Source organism: Ciconia boyciana, chromosome 21 (assembly GCF_034638445.1).
Source record: "Ciconia boyciana chromosome 21, ASM3463844v1, whole genome shotgun sequence".
Classification (NCBI taxonomy): Eukaryota; Metazoa; Chordata; class Aves; order Ciconiiformes; family Ciconiidae; genus Ciconia; species Ciconia boyciana.
The window spans coordinates 6,377,329-6,394,813 of record NC_132954.1 but is presented as its reverse complement, the minus strand read 5'-3'; the positions used below and the strand labels follow the sequence as shown (position 1 = coordinate 6,394,813).

Below are 17,485 nucleotides of genomic sequence, written 5' to 3'. Positions count from 1 at the left end.
AAAAAAATGTAGTCGCCTTGTTTAAGAATTCTCATACAGCATTGAGTCAAAATTCTTTAGCATATTTCTCCATCCCCTCCTATATTCCTTCTAGCACAAGAACAACTTTAACATACCAGACCCCGTCTCAGACTTCCCAGACCCCAATAGTAAACGTGGCTGAGAACTTGATAAGAATTGCTGCTTCCAAATCTTTGTTGCGTTTGCTCTTGGGGGTGTGTGTTTAAGGGCTCTGTGGGGGCCTGAGCTGCATGAATCCATGATGATAGTGAGAAGCAAGTGTTTGGCCAAGAGCACCTATGCCCTTGAAAGCAGCGTTCGCACGCAGAGGCTGGATTGCTTGAAGATGTCTATGGTAGTGGTGCAGGCCCTTGTTTGCAAAGGTACTTTGAATGGTTGCCTAGGGCTGATAGCAGCCAGGCAACGATAATGTTTAATGTGTTGTGTTGGAGATATGTTTACCTCTAGAGGGGCAGCTATCTTAAGAATAATTGCCCTCTCAGATCCCTGTGCGTTGCTGAAGCAGCTAATGACGCTGCTCCTGCTCTGCCTGCCTTGCTGCTAGGCGTGTGGGCTGAGAGTTCACTCTCGAAGAGTCTTTTTTGGACCTGTTTCTTTCTAGCATCTGTAGGGGCACTTATTCATGAGAAATTACATTTGAACATACCAGTAAACTGGTGAATTGTGCTTGTACTGTTGGGCTGGAATCCATTCATCCGCTAGAAAGCATTTTCATTCTGTCTGTCAGAGGGAGGCGTTTGGAAGTGGCTCTCTTGCTTTTTGCATGACCTTCTTTGGGGATCCCACTGTGAATCTTGTGTATCACGCATTGAAGTTTGAAGGATTTCCTGGTGCTTGGACTAGATGAGAGATCTTTCGGCCTAAATTTATTGATGATTCTATCTGCACTTCAGTGTCCATTCATAACTTGAATTCACTGACAATACAATTGCAGCAAATAGATAACTTTGACTGTTGTAAAAGAATATCAGGGAATAGAGCATCGAGCTGGGATTTCAGTGGCCTTTTTCAGGCCTAGTTTTGGCTGCTGGAGTGGCCCAGAAGTAGTTGCATGTCTGCCTCCACGTCTGGATTTTTGTCATATTTTTTTTCTGCCTTTCCTGCTTTCTGTGAGTTTTGCAACAATTAGCAACATGCCATGCCAGTCTGAGCACAGAAGCAGTTCCAAAGGGCCCTCCACCATCTCCCCCGGGGCTCGGAGGTGCCAGCGCACCATGCGTAGTGTGTTAATGCAGTACAAGCAGTAAGTTATAGCCTGGGGTGTTCCGATCTCAATCACTTGCTGTCAGTGAAGCATTCTGCTTGTTCGGGTGGCTGGCTGCGCTGGGATAGCAGATGGCCATGAGAAAGAAAAGTTGGCATATATGCTTGTCTTACTTCGTCTTTCAAGTTTCATGAGTTAGAGGCTGCAAGTTTCAGCCCTGCTGATAAAACCTGCTGATAGCACAAGGCACTAATTCCTGAACAGGTCTAAAAGCTGAAGGATGCTCCTGAGCAGCCTTGCAGAACTGTCCTGCCCTTTCCTCAGGTGCTGATGACCCATTGCACTTAACAAATGTTCTCACCTGTGTTAAATTTCAGTTTGGAAGGGTTTATTAAAATAGTTTGTAATGAAAACAAGTGTTTTATATTATAAAGCCCCAAACTCCTTGACTAAAGCATCTGAAATGCTGCTCTGTAATATATGTTGTAAAGTTAACAGGCTTTTCTTAGAGTTCCAAATACATGCAGCATCAGCTCAGCGTTTATGAGAGCAGTGAGCTGCCCTGATGCTAGTCAAATGAATTCTTGGTTTCCTTTATCTTCCTGCCCATGTTTTCTTCAGACCCTCCTCCTTTAATTGCTCTAACAGCTCCTGCTGATAAGATTCAGGTTGTAAAAATGAAAGCACCTGCAGCGAACAGGAGATCCAGTATGTAACCAGGAAATGTCGCTGCTAGAGTTCTGAATGAGTGCTTAAGTTTTTACTGCTACGATTTTGGTAACAACATCCATTTCCTTAAGAAATCGGAGTAAACAAAGACATGTAAGGAGGGTGTGGGGGATACTCCACTCCTGTTCTGTTAGATTTATATTAAATACAGTGCTTGTACTTCAAGTCCTGTTGTCCCAACCCCTGAGGATGTTTCTGTTGCTGATGAAGGTGCTGAGATGTAGGTGAGCTGGAAACCGACCTCTCCCCCCGCCGTGACAGAGTTTTCCCATGTCTGTGAAACCCTTCTCGGTCACTGAATTCCTAGTGGCTTTCCTCCTGCTTTGCTGGCTACACGGATGGGAGGAAGATTGCAGAAAACACCTCAAACACCTCAGAGGATCCTAATCAGCAATAAGGGATGGGACAGAAAACTCTGGCAACAACATGTGAGGAAACAAGTGTCCTGACAGCGAGACGTGTTAGGCTGAGAACCGCCTCCCCAGGGAAGTGGTAGAAGCTCTGTCACTTGGGGTGTTTAAAATTAGACTAAACAAATCGCTAGGAAGTGTACGGTGGGGAATAAGCTGGCACTTGCCAGGAGGCACTGGCTGACCTAATAGGATTTTGCATCCCTCAACATCTTTGTCTCTTAATAGCGTGTAGTAAAACAAACCTCGACAAAAGCACTGGGACTTTTAAAGCTTTGCTTTGAATTTGGACTTATTCTTTTTTGATGTACTGCTTTGTGCGTTTCAGCAAAATCTGATAACTTGCATTCTGTTTCCAGCTGATGATGCTTGCGGAGGGACTTTGCGGGGACAAAGTGGAATTATCTCAAGCCCTCATTTTCCTTTGGAGTATGGCAATAACGCAGACTGCACGTGGACTATTCTCGCTGAACCTGGAGACACTATTGCTCTGGTTTTCATGGATTTTCAGCTGGAAGATGGATACGATGTTTTAGAAGTTGCTGGAACAGAGGGATCTTCGCTCTGGTAGGTTACTACTGGCCATACTTCATTGTGGTCTGTACAGTCAAGCAGTCCCTGCTGACATTTTGTGTGCACAGATCCAAACTTTATAATATGTTCAGAGTGAAGAGAGTTTGTGCCTGCATGAGGGCAGTTCCCGGTTATTCCCAGTCACAGGTTGTAGCTGCTACCTTCTAATGAAACTCCCTGGGATGCTTTTTATTTGCTTGGTAAACATTGCAGTGACTATTGTCTACTTTGAAATCTTACTGCAGAGAATATGATTTATAGTGTAGCTGGTTAGAATAAATAAAGAATTAAAAAAAAAGAACAACAGACAAAAACCAACAAACCCAACACTTTAGAACCCAAGAAACCCTGTTCAAATATTGTCACGCTCAAACCTTGTTTTTGCTAAATTGTTTTCTGATTATAGCTAAATATCTTGCTGACAAGTTGACTTTACTGTTAATGAACTTTTGGCAAATGTTTCTACAGATCAGCTTGTCCTTCAGATAGGAGGCTGCGTATAGAATTTCAATACCCCTCTCATCCCATTGTTTGCTTGAGCAATGCTTTCAGAAATACTGTTTTTATGTGTCATAAATGCCACACTGATTTTTTCCGAGATACAAGAGCTGCCCAAATGATCAGTGCTATGAAGTCTGAAGTGAGGACTTGCAGAAGGAATCTGACATATTGCTTATGTTGCTTTTATAGCAGAGCACAACTCTGCCTCTAGTTGATCTTCTGCACTGTGATTGCACTCAACAAACAGTTAAAAGTCCTAACTAGCAGCAAATGGAAGGGAGTAGTCTTAAACCCAACATCCCTCTGGAAGGGAAGAATTAAGTGTTTGAGATAATTAGGTGTTGCCTGGGATTATCAGCAGGAAGTTAAATTACGATTATTTATGACGATTCTGCCACAGCCACAAATAACATTCATTTAAGTAATTTATACTTGCCTGGCAATTACGGGGGAATAGGATTTGAATGTTTAGAATGTATTGATGTGAGAGAACTTGCCATTTACCATGTACCAATTGTTTACTGTTCCCAGGACCCTTCTGAAAATTAGATGTTGGTTTCATGAAAAAAACCTGGTTTTATTAGCATGCATTAATATTTTAGGGCACCGTTAGTTTTTAGCCATTATGTACTGCAGTGAGGATCAGTCATCTGTGGTATGTGGTAAAGATGAATGTAGCTAGTTAAGAAACATTATTCAGCCTGGAGGTGTTGCCAGTGCAGCACTGTGTCTTGTCATACCAAAAATAAAACAATGCCTGTCAGAGTGAACCTGCTGGAAAAAAATTAATAAACTACCCATAAATACAGCATGGTAGAACTTTGGCAAATGTGTCTTAGAAAATTCAGCCCTTTGACTTTCAGTAGTACATGTGCGTGCACACGCACTCTTAAAAATGAGATTTAGGAGCTATTTTAAAGATAGTATGTTTTACAGACATCAGTTTTGGGGCCTTGTCAGAGGGGAATAATGATGTATTTACTTTCCTTCTCCCCCCCCCCAAGTGCCTATATGCTTTAATGATGCCTTTCCTCCAAATGTATTTTCACTGGGAGCTGGATGAACTCTGCAAGCTGTAACAGCCGAGGACTGTTGTTTGACTCAGCTGGTAGAGCAGGCCAGGTGAGATGCACTGTGTTAATGAGCGAAACAGGTCACACAAACATGCATTTCATCCAGGGCTCATAGAAGAAGCTGTTCCTGCTTTTTGAGGTTCATCCTGCATTTTTATAGCTCCATGAAATACCCACAGGCAAGATAAACACACCAGTCAATTCAAAGGGACCTCATTCAGTATTCTTGAGAAGTAAACTTTTCAGTCCCGTAAGCGGAATTACAAAGAGTCTTATTTTTAATTTAATTTTTCAAAGCTGGCCTTCACAACTCAGAGTCTGATAATTAAATTCAGATGACTCATTTTTCCCATTTTTTAATAATTTTTGCCTGTAGGGGGAAAAAACTGGAGCTCGTATCTCCTCTTTAAACATGTTGATATGATTCAGCTTGAAAATATAGCTAAAAACCTTTTTTCCTCTCTGTCTATGAAAACCTAGTTTTAATTATTGGTAATAAGGCAGATAGACTTGCGGCCAAATAAACCATTCCATTGAAGTATCTTGCAGCTAAATATTTCATTTCCTAAGCATTTTAAATAGTTTTAATCTGGTCCAGATGTACGCAAATAAACAAAATTAAATTTAATCTGGAGTATAATTCATATGTACTTTTAAGCTATGGAACGTTATATAATGGTAGCATTTCCAAGAGCACTAACTCAGCACATTAAGTAAACTTGACTTGGCCTGCACTTACTAAAAATCTCCTGTGTTGTCATTCACCCTCCCCTCTTTAAAAATGGATGCTTTGTTGGTTTTTTACGGGCCAGGTTCCCTTAACCCTCTTGCCTTCAGCGGTCGCCACCGCTGTATCCCCTGCGCTGCACGTTGATCTCGGCACAAGCAACTGCTCCCCGGAGAATCCTGTTACGAGTTTCATTTGGTCCCTGACCTGTTGGATGCGAATCCTGCAATAAGTCTTGAAAGGGAAAGGGCTTTGCAGGTCTAAGCACCCATATGTCAAGCAGAGCAATAGAGGTTGAGCAGCTATTTGAGACATATTAATAAAATAACACATTTACAGCTCTTTTAACTGCTATCGCAGTTTCTGTCATGGGACCTTGCGTCTAGATTTCCTTGACAGGTGAGAAATAAAAGTCTAGTGAGCAGAGAACAGGAGGAGAAGAAAGTAGCAGTGTGAAAAAGAGCCCGTCAGATTAGAAAGGACAATGTGGGGGGTCTCCAGGGTAGAAAGAAGAATTGGAAGGATGGCAGTAGCTGCCTTGTTCTCCTTTGAGGTTAGCTGGAGTGGCCATCCTAATCACAGCCCTTCTCTACTAGGGCAAGGATGCACTGGACATGGAGAGGGATGCGTAGTGTGTATGGTCTCTTAGGTCATTATTCCCTGACTTTTTCTTGTCTTCAAGACTTAGGGTTCTCTTCCCCCTCATTTTGTACTAGCTGAGAGATCTGAAAGGATTAATGAAATTCTTCTCCATAAATACATGTAAAAAAAGAAAATCCCTCAAAGCAGCTTGGGCTCCAGTCCTTAAGGGGACTGAGCTCTGTTGATTGTGTGCTTTGTGTCAGTATCTGCTCAGAGCTGACTAAATCCCTTGGCTAACGCTTCTCAGGAATATCTGCTGATTACGACTGTTTCGTGGTACCTGGTTTAAAGCTTTCTTCAGTGACGAGCATCCCTGTGGGTGCGCAGCTACACTGAAAATACCAAGGCGTTTCAAGCTTAGCGCCTAGAACGTCCAGAGACCGTGTCTGATGATAAGGAAGTCTCCAGGCTGGTCCTGGACGGCAGTGAACCTGCTCTGTGGCAGACGTGTCCCAGCCTCATCTTCTCTTTCATAGCTCGGTGATTGCTCTGAAGCTTTGGGTAGGTTTGACGTTGTTTAAAATACTGTCTTTGATCTCCTGCATGTTTTTCTGTGAGTCCCTAGGTAAGTTGCTGGGGGGATGTCTGAGGTGACAGGATGGGAACTCCTGGGGGGACGGTAGGAGCCTGGGTGCTGCAGCTCAGTACTGGGGGCTGTACCCTTTTGTCACACCTCCAGCATCCATGTGTCCCCTGAAGGTTTAGAGAAAGGAGGAGTGTGCTGTGCAGCAATTGTTTGACCGCACTCTGAGCGCACGCTAATAAAGGGTAAGTTTTTGCTCTGCCTGTGGTGGAAGAGGTCTGGGTTTCCTATGTTTGTGCATATTCGCTGCAGTTTCAGTGTATGCAAACAATGAAAATGTGGTTGTGTGTCTCTTGCTTTTCTTTGTCATGTGTTTAGATCTCATCTAGCTGGTCTGGGACTTGTATTTAATGTTAGGCATAATGACTTGTATTATTATTGAAGCATTATGCTGCTGTTGCCAGAGAAGGTGTTGGTGTAGGAAATGACTAATAATCCAATTTATGTATGTGTGTTTACAGGAATTGACTAAGATCAAGTGTACATTTTGCTGGCTATAATGTGAATATTTAGCAAAGAAGGTTTTTGCAGTCATTCCAATATAGCTGAAGCAGGCAAGATGGGTAAAGGGTAGAAGCCTTGTTCTTGGGCTGTGTAGGTGCAATGTGCACATGCAACAGAGTTCCTCTAGAGTGGGGATTTTCGAAGTTGTGGAAATAAGAAGACAGTCTTATGTTTGCTATATAAAGTTTCTTTTATGCTATTGAGTTGGCAAATAGGAGCAAGTGGAGGGGAGACACTGTAAGCTTTGGCTGTCTGCTGAACAGGTAAGCAGCTAGTGATACCCTTTCCCCCCAGAATGACGTTTGGCACTCCTTGGCTATTCATTCCTCCAATGAAACTATTTAGAACCCTCTGCTCCTGCCAAATGAATTAGTTCTGTGAGATAAAACTAACAAGTATCTCATTTGTCTGACTATGACAGACTGTCTGGCATGTTTTGAAGGTTCATTAGATGTTTCTAATTTTCAGATGGGGAAATTTACTTTGAGTTGTAGATTGACTTCTTTAATAATGAGGCTTTTCAAATCTTTTATAGCTGTGTTGCATTTTGCAACTGTATTTGGTAGATTATGAGAATCCGAATTGGTAGGGGGCTTTTAGCTAGGAAAGGTGCTCCTATTGCTGCTATATCGTAGTGTGGTGTTCTTCCGATCAAAAATACTATGGTATGAAGGGTCAGAACCTTTTTGGGTTGGTCTTTAGCCTTGTATTAGGTTCTAGTGCAGCAATTAACCTTCTTCCCCCTTGTCCTCCATAACCTTTTTTCACATAATCTCTTTGCTTGAGCTCAGCTGAAACACAATGTTGCCTGGCAAAGCACCTCATAGTATCATGCTGAGAAGCTGCCTGTTGACCTGGCCATGTGATTTGCTTTTGAATTATTTCCTTCATTTGCCACTGGGTCCCTGTGTTTCTGTCCAAATTTTGAGCTTGCTTAGCCCAACCTATAGAAATCACACTACAGCTTGGGAATGGAAACTCCTACGGTTGCTTTATCCTTTTCCTCTGTGCAATGAAGACTGTGTCCACCCTTCTGAATTACAATCCACCATGGTGCATTTCCTCTTGAACTTAACTATGTTTCTTTATTTCTTATTGCAACATTTACTGAATGTGGCTATGTTTTTGAAAGTTCAAATGCTTACCCTTGAAAGAAAGAAATGAGGCTGACAATTTCCAGATGCCACCCACTCCCTTTTATTTTTTAATCTGTTTCACGGTCCTTTAAAAACTTCTTTCTCCTCAATTGCCTCACTTTTGTATTTTGTTCCAGGAGGACGTGAGCACATACTGAATTGTCGTGTTAATGCAGAGTCTTGGTCTGTGGTATCCTTCTTCCCTATGATCCTCCTTTTGACTTAATTATTCTACCTTATGGAACAGAAGTCTAATTTCAGGGGGGTTGCATCATCTGTCATGGTGCCCCTCTGCTGCCCTCCCACTCTTTGAGCCTTCCCTTGCTGTTTCTCCTGGGAAACATTTTTTTCTTGATTTTCTGTTAATAATCCTGTGCTGAGTGAATGCAGTGGGAGAAGCAGGGCTGCAAGTGAGTAACTGCCAAATCAGTGGAGTTTATTCCTCTTTGAATCTGGTTCCTTTTCTTCAGTGTCTCATCTTCATTTTGCCTTTTCAGCCTTGGAGCCGTATTTTGCTCATCTTGCTTGCACAAATGCTTTCCTTCTCCTCCTTAGGACTATTTTTGCACTTAATTGGGTAGAATTTGGTTTTAGCTTTGTCTCCTAATTTCCTAGAAGCAAGGGAGAATGCCTTAACACGTGCACATGTATTCTTTTGCATTACTTTTCTAGCACAATGGTGCCTGATGTGAAGGCAACACAGGCATCTTGTTCTGCTTCGGTACTATGGTATGTACGTTGAGCAATAAAAACAAAAGGGACCATGTGCCAGGGTAAGCCTGGGAGGAGAACTGAGGACCTTCGAATTTAAGGTTCCTTTGCTTAATTCTATATCTAATTCTAATCTTCCTTTCTGGAGCTGAACCCAGGAGACCCCTTTCGGACACAGGCCTTTTCCAGAAAGCATTTTGGAAGTTCTCCCTTGTTGCTGCGTTTCTGCAGAGAGCTGAGTTAGGGGGAGGAATGGTTGGAAGAGTATCACCTATGTTTCAGCAGCTCTTCTTCACTGTTGCTGACTCTTTTTTTCTTTGTCATTATCTGCAGTTGACCCTTCCCTCCCCACCACCCTTGTCTATCTGCTAAGTGGTTTCTAATACTCATTAAAGTTCTCCTATGCGAGATCTGCTTTGTGCTTCCCTCTTAATGCCAGTTATTTTGTACCACTGGCCAGGCTAATCTATTCACACGTCTTGTGCTCTACCAGTAAGAGATCAGAGTACCTGTGTTTTTGAAGGTCACTGGTTCAGATGATGATAACGTTGGTTGGTGAAAACCTGTTCTCTGTACATGCTTGTAATGAACCAACCTATTTCCTTTATATCAAAGCAGCTTCTGATCCTTCGATAGCTGTCTCGGAGCTTTCAGCATGTATTTTCATCTCAGACCTCAGTCAATGTCTGCTGAAGTTGATGGAAAGACTTTGGCTCCAAAGGGCTTGTGAATCAGGCTTTAGTGTATTGTCACTTACTAACGTGCATTCCTCTTGCCACCATATTTGCAGCTCGAGAGCCCTAGGTCTGCATCTGACGTTGCTGCTGGCTATACTGATGCTGCTGCTACCAGTACAGGGTAGTGGGAGAGTGCTTGCAGGGATCTTGCAGACTTTGCATTACAATAAACAACTGCCCAACCCAGCGTGGGAGCCGGGAACGGGCCCTCTCCTCTGTCCTCCCCACGTGCTCCCCAGCAGCTGCCGTTCTTTGCAGGGATTCTGTAAAACAGATTGCCTGATGACTGCTTTAAATGATTTTCATTTCTCACTTGCCACTTTTTGATTTTTTTCCAGTCAGTAATTGCTTTTATTTGAAAGTTGACAAGCAGTATCCTGCCCTGGTGCGTGTATGAGGCTGAAGACTTGAATTGTGTGTCTTGAAATAACTTACTTCATCACTAGTTAAAGCCTAGATAATGCAAGTGTGAAAGTTTTCTTTTCCTGTGCAATGAATTAAGCTTCCTTATTGTAAGAGCTAGTTAACTACTGGATACTCTATTTGTAACATTCAGATACTTTTCTTCCATGGTAATGTTTTCCGTAGGACTGGGAATGAATAAGAAAATGTGTATGAAGTGGCTTTTGAAGTCCCTATTTAAATGTCAGTTACATCTTCACAGGGATCTGGAAAAGAGACTTCCTTATTTGACTGGTACAGTTAAATTTTATTTCTTTTTCTTCTAAAGCATTCATAGTGCTTTTAATTGGAAACAAATTCTACAAAGGCTTTAAAGCTGTTAAACATTGCTTTAGTGGGAAATAGTCTTCTGCAAAACCCCCTTTTCTTGCAGAAGGTGTACTCTCTGGAGACAACATTTTGGAGAAGATTATCGGAAACCAGACCATCCCTGTTCCTGCAGCCACCTTCTGAAACGCCTGCAGCTCTCCTCGCCGGCGGTCCCTTGCTGTCTCTGGCATGCTGTGTCAGTTCCCTGGGACGTACCAGCTTTTGTAGCTTGCTGTACTGCACTTCAGGCCTTATTTTAATATGGAACTGCAATATGAAGAGCAGGAATTTGTAGGTCGGTGAGCTGATTTCTCCCTGATGGGACACAGCTGGCACAGTACTGGGAGCCCTTGGTTCCTGGCGGTAGCTGAGAGGTAGAGCTGATTGCTTCCCTGGTGGATGCAAACGATTTGTGAGCATCTTGATTGCTGTTTTGAAGTGAAGTTAAAGGATTGATAATGTGTTGTACAAAATCATTTCTGTAGAGTAGTATTGCGCATTGTCCTAGAGCTCCTTGGCCTGTTGCACTGCAGAAATAACTTGGAAATTCTGGAAGAAAGGGCTGATCAGGGTGAGATGGTATTTAAAGATGTTCCATAGTTTAGCATATGTTTCTGGTAGGGAAGGGAAGATTTCAACTGTACCCCAGCTGAGAAGAATAATGTGCAGACTATGTTAGCTCTCATCAGCGCAGCACTTAGTTGACAATATGTACGACTCCTTCCCGCAGTCGCAGCGTGGCCAAAGACGGAGGCAGCGGAACTCGCTTTTCCTTGCTGGCTGCTCATCCCTTTGTAGGGACGTGCTTCCAAAAGCCTGAACTGCTCTTCTGCCAGGAGTGTGGCAGGGAGAGAGACCTTTGTGACAAATTGCAATGAACGGGCCTCATGACCTCTCCCACTCATGTTTCATTCAATAAAACATGATTAGATGTTGTATACCGCTTTCTGGCTAATCTTATTTTTCCATGCATTAATATGATTAATTCTATTTGCTAGATAGTCGAGAGCATTTCATGAATATTCAGGCTAGCTTTTTAAGCCAAGAAAGAAGATGCTTTTAGGCTGAAAATTACCCTGATCATGTTTTAATTGTGCTTTTTATCCCAATTTGTCCTTCTTTGTTGTTTGGTCACCTCTGAAGCAGAGAGAGAACCCGAAGTGAAGGCTACTGTTGTGTGGACTGCACCTCAAGGGATGAGGCGCAGGAAGGCCTGTAGTGTGTAGGAAAAATCCCTGAAGGTTACTAAACATGAAGAAATTAATATTTAGCTATTTCTGTCCTGGATGCAAGCACATTGGAAGCAAAAGACAGGCTTGTTTGCAAGAACACTCAATACCTGCAAGCTAAAGAGTTTTTTTTGAAAGACAGACCTTGTGCAAATGAGTAGAACACAACTGGCTGAAAGCTGAGAAAAATATTGGTAATCTCAAGAGTACCTCCTGGATGTGACCCAAAATATAAGTGACCATATAGATTGTAAAATGGTGAGTAATGCCTTTATTTGGCAAGGGAAGGAGACTTTACGTAAGTGCAAATGATGTCACAGGTTGTAAAAAGTTGGACATCTGGGATCCTCTTTAAGACACCATGCCTCTTCCTCCACTGTTACAGTGGGACACTGAGCTTTCCCAGTTTAAGCAAGGATTTGGACAGATGTTGGTGGGGAAGATCACTGACTTCACTTACAGGTGCTTCTATGAGATGTCTCTGCCTCACCCATTGTGTTTTTTCTTGTTCAGAAACCAATTCACGGCATTTTCTGTGCGAGGCTCTACCGTTGTTTAAGCTGACTGAGGATGTGTATATGCAGAGGGGTGTCCCTTTGCAGAGGTATTCACTGTGTTGAGGGAATTGGATTTGCGTGTCAAAATCTGTCTGCCAGAGCTGATAATAGTCATGTTTTACACTGCTCACCCTTATCTACAACTTCAAAGTAAAAGAGTGGAGACACCTCTGTAGCTGTTTCAGTACTTTCAAAGATCTCTTTCTTCTGGGGTTTCTTTGTGGACCAATTCATGGATGCTTTCTTATTCTTTAACACAACTTGTAAATATGTAAGTACTTTGTTTTCACATGTCACCTGCTTCACAAAATATATTTTAAATGATCTTTGCCTGCTGGCTTTTCCTCCCTAGGTTCACTGCAGCTGCTTCTCATATGAAAGCACGGGCTTGTTCACCTGCGTTCAGTTTCTGTAGCTCTCCTTCAAGTGCTGTAGGTGGAAGTCACAACTGATAGATTGTTTGGTGCTGAATTCATCGCTCTTCTTTAAATTGATTTTTTTTTTTGGATGTCTGATGCTAATGAATCTCATGTACTGCAATTAAACTACAACTCCCTTCTAATTTGCATTATATGCTAATTCATTCAAGTTGGGGAAGAATTGCATTTAGTAGCATGGTTTGCATAAGCTCAAGCTGCAGAGAAGTGTCATTTATTTTTTGACAATTCTCAGGTCACATGCATCTCTCCAACCTGTCTCTAGAAATATTTAAGTGCATGAAATACAGGGAAGAAATAGCTATAGAGAGCCTACTTTAGGAGATGTTTGTTGGCTGCTAAGGGTAATGTGGTGACGTGTGTGTATGTTATTTTCTGCTCTTTAGACAAAGTGTAGCCCTCTAGCAAGACAGAGGTGTCAGATCAGCACCTTCCAGTCACGAAAAATTGCACCAGTGAAGTGTAAGAGGCCCCTGAATGCTCCTGGTGGCAGGCTCTCTGAAGTTGGTCTCTCCGGTATAAGCAGGAGTTGGCTCGATATCTTGCGAAGTAGCAAGTTGGTGGCAAACAGAATTCTAGATGGCAAGGAAGAATGTTCTTGTGGTTTGGATTTATTTCCATTTATTGTCATGGTGGGCAAGCAGCTGCTCACCACACCTTTGTCTCCTCTTGTGCATTCAAGCCCTTTAGTCCAACCTTTTGCTATTTAGATTGCAGCTGAGATTTGGGGTTGTGAACTGGGGATGATATGAACATACTAACAGGTTTGAGATGATAACACCAGATCACAACTCGGGAGAACTGAACTTGGCCGTAACTTGTGGGCTTGTCAGAAGATCATTTTATTTCTGTTTTTCCTTCCCTTGTTTTTTTGTTTCTAAGGTAAGCTACTGAAGTTGGAGATCTTCGCAGTCTGTTACTTTAGAGCTGACTCAACAGCATCTTGTTTCCCTTTGGAGGTTTAAGTACAGGACCTATTCCCTGTTTCATCTAGGATGATAGAATATTTAGATAGAACAAAGCTTAAATATATTGCTGTTGATTGATACAGGTTTTGAGGTGGTTCTAAGGCTGGTGTTAGCTGCATTCCTTCAATCTATGCAGGTGCTCTCTTAGTCTGTACACAGACACAGCAAGGAGCTTTATTTTAGTAGAAGCTTCTGGTCTGATCTTGACGCATGAACAGCTCCACCACCCTTCCCCATGTATTCTTAGAGACAGAGGCTGTGAGATGGGGAGTAGATGTGAAGACAGTGGAGGAAAATTTCCGTTTTTCAAAGATTAGAGAAACACTGATGTGCTTTGTTATGGTTCCTCTCAATAGGACAGATTAAATAAAGTGTTACCACAGCCATTGCTGCAGCCATAGAAATGGAAGAACTATTCAGGTTAAGAATTAGTGTGTTTTCAGAGCTAGTCCGTTGTATTTGAGATATATCTTGACATATCTATACATCTGTGATGTGTCTTGAGAAATACAATGGAGTACAAAAACATAGACATACATATATTTTAGATAGCCAAACTTCTGCAATTTGATAGCTGTAGTGCTGTCCTGGAGGCCTTTTGTCCTTGAGTAACAACCTTTCAGCTAAAGTGAAAAAATTGACTTCTGTTCCTGTTGTTTGCTTAGTGCAGGCCTGAGCTGCTGCTGCTTTAAAAAATAGATAAAGATGCACCCTGGCAAGGATCAATAATAGACGGGATAAGCAGGAGAGCGCAGAGACTATTTTCTGTTCCAGATCCGAGAGATGCTTCTGGAAGTGAGCTATTCACAGGGGGGCTCCTGAATTCCTAAATGGAGAGGGAGTTCCAGAAGTGTTAAAGTGAAAAGCCTAATAGCAGTTCAGAATTGGTTAATACAGTATCATCCAGTAAAGCACTGTCTGAGATCTTAGGCGGTAGAAACCTGAACTGTGCATCCTCGGGGTGAGAGGTTCCTTTCAAGGGCTTGATGTTTCTTTAAGGAGTTAGTCCAAAACCTGATTCTGAGCGCAGGGAACAAGAATGGGCTGACAGGCAGATATGTGAATGATTTCTGTTGTGGGACATAGGAGGAAAATAGTGAATTCTACAAGTTTTCTTGCACCTTGGTATCTGTGTTTGTGGTTCAAAATTGAGTGTTTTTCTTTCTGTGCTGGGAGGTGCTGCTGCTCATGGGGCTTGGCACCGATCCATTTTTCTGTCTCACATGCTGCTTGACTCAAGCATGGACTGCAAATCTAGTAATATCAGTTTTTAAATCAAGACACTTAATTTAAATATCTTGCCTCTTAATGTCTCTGGTATCTTGTACACAGAGATCTAATCAGCCTTCCCAAAGCCCAGATGGGGGAAGCAAATAATGGTTTTGGTTTCATGTGGCTACTATATTTTGCTGCTTCTTGGCGGCATTTTGTTTTGTCATGGCAGGTCATGATCTCTTTAGCTCATGCTGAGCTTGTTTTTGACAGTCTTGGCTGTTTTACAATATGGATGTTTTGATTCTTCCTCACAGGGACCTCTCTTGTGGCTGGATTTATAGCGGAGATCAAGAAGATGCCAGGGCGTCAGTAAATATGAGAGGATTAGTAATAGACAAAATGTTGTCAACAGCTAATATCTAACGACTGTCTTCCTGGCCACAATAAGCTGGAATTTTGCAAGAGTCTGGCTAACTAGAGGCGTTACGGTTTGGTTCTGGGGTGATTCACAAGGGGCGATTCCTGCCTTGTAGAAGTCCAAAAAGGCAAACTGCAGGTAGCTGCTTTCCTGCCGCTATAGTGACCCACTGATTTGCAACATGTCACTGAACTGTTCAAAGTTGCTTTTTTGCCAGTGACCTGAAAGCTTGAGCAGCTTTCTCCCCATTTTGAAAATAGGCGTGTTGGTTTGATACTTTCCCAGTTGGAGCACAAGGGGAAATACCATCTCTGCGTGCTTTCCTTTATCCCTTTTGTCTTCATTCTGCACTTTCTTAAATTAATTTTTATAATCGTCTTTTAAATGATGGAACAGTTCAAATTGGCTCTTTTAGTCAGAATTACCTGCATTAAAGATCTCCCTTAAAAAGAAAGGCATAAAAGTAATTAATTGCTTCAATTATAATAATGTGGCTTAGCTTGTGGTTTTCTGTTAGAGAAACCTGTTTTTGATAAGTCAGCTGTTCTTAAAAGGGGAAAAAAATAAAAGTGCTTCAGGCTGGAAGCTGGCATGAAGGAATTTTGAAATAAGGTTGTTCGCTCTGTAATATAACAGAATAAATTAACACCATCGATCCTGGAGCAGTGCCGTGTGCTTGAAACAGCCTGCCGGGGCAGGGGAATGCTTGGAGAGGGTTGTGGTTTTCGTTTTTTTACCCAGTCACAGATGCTTTGTATGACTTTGAACAGATATCCTTTGGTTTTTAAAGCCACACTGGAATTTCTGGAGCCTGAAAGAAAGTCAAAGGGAAGGGAAGACTAAAGGAAAACCTTGAAAGAAGTTGCAAAGCCAGCCTGTGCAGTGTTAGATGACTGGGTGCCGGGGTATTGAAAACCTGCTTTGTGTGGGTGGCTGAGGACCCCGAGCGATGGTAGAAGGGGGGACAGGTTGGCCAAGCGCTTGCTTCAAGCCTGCCCCCCTTCACCTCATGAACGTTGGGTTGCTGCATCAGAGAGGATCTCCCAGCCTGGGGTGGACAGGGAGGTTGCAGTGGGCGATGCTCAGGTTCACGGTGCTCTGCTCTCCTGTTCCTCGTGCTTTGCTTCTGCCTGGGGACTGTTATGCCTCCCTGTGCTTTTTGTGCTGCCGGCACAGCTGCACCCCGGGTGCTGGGGCCCGGCGGGCACTTGTGCTAGGTAAGCGGTGCTGCTGGTTACTGAGCTGATGTCCTGGTGCAAACCCAGGCATTGGTGCTCTAATATGCCTGATGAGGCATCCATGTGTTTTGCATCTTACTGCTTTTAAGTGGTGCCAGAAGTGCATGGGCCTCTTATTCCAACCCCGACGCAGGGATTTTAAAAGGCTGACTGATTTCTTGTTGTAGTTAATGGGCTGTATGAGGCGTACTGTGGGAAGTGGTTCCTGATTGTAAGAACATCCAGCATGAAAAGCTCAGGCAGCTCTGTCCGCTTTGCTTGATGCGTGCACAATCACTGCAGGTAGAGGAAAGCTTGCAGTAAAAATCTTTTGGTCTTTTTAAACTCAGTTAATGCATGCTCTGACTTGAGCCTCATCTCCAGTTTAAAAAAGAAAAAGCTTATAAGCATCTATATTTTCACATTCTCCCTAAAAATAAAAACAGTTTTAAACCAGAAAATGTTTAAGCATGAGGGTCTGTATATTGTTGCTCAGTATCTCTGTCCTGTCCCCACTGTCCCCCAACAAGAAACCCTCAAAAGTAGGAAGACCTCAAGTGACTATCATTCAGAGCATGTTGTCATTGATTTTTATTTTTTTCTTAGACCTCTTAAGGGACTATAGATTTTTAGCATAAAATTAATATATTGGAATTTTTGTGGGAAGAATAAAATACTCATTAAATCTTGCAACCCTGGGATATGTATAAAACAGATCTTGCAATTAAAATTAATTTAGAAGCAAATTAACAGAAGTTTTGTTAATGTTTAACATCTTTATGGGTGCCATTCTTTGTAAATTTAAAGTAATTAAGTCCAAAGGGACAAAATAATAGATTCTGCATTTTCTGTGGATGCCAGTGCTCGCTTCACTTTTGGCGCTTTTCCTCTTTCTTTGTGCAAGTTCTGATTTTAATAAGTTGCCAAAAAAGTAACTATTTTGCTTTTTATAACAAATTATCAAGAATCCATCTTCCTAAATCTCTGAAAAGGCTACAATGAATCTTTGGTTAAAGACTTGATGCTTGCTTACCTCCACTGACTCCAAGGTGTCTGCTGCAATGAAGTTCAGGAGATTTCAAATTGGAATTTTTCTATTTTCCTTCTAAACATTCTGTTAAG

At 42.3% G+C, this 17,485-nt stretch overlaps 1 protein-coding gene across 1 annotated transcript in view; it reads left to right on the top strand.

Moving 5' to 3' along the window:
- Positions 1-17,485, top strand: part of CSMD2 (CUB and Sushi multiple domains 2) — a 313,890-nt gene that overhangs the window by 86,279 nt on the left and 210,126 nt on the right. The window contains 1 exon segment of the mRNA XM_072885005.1: positions 2,724-2,931. Within this exon segment, the coding sequence (XP_072741106.1) occupies positions 2,724-2,931 (208 nt within the window).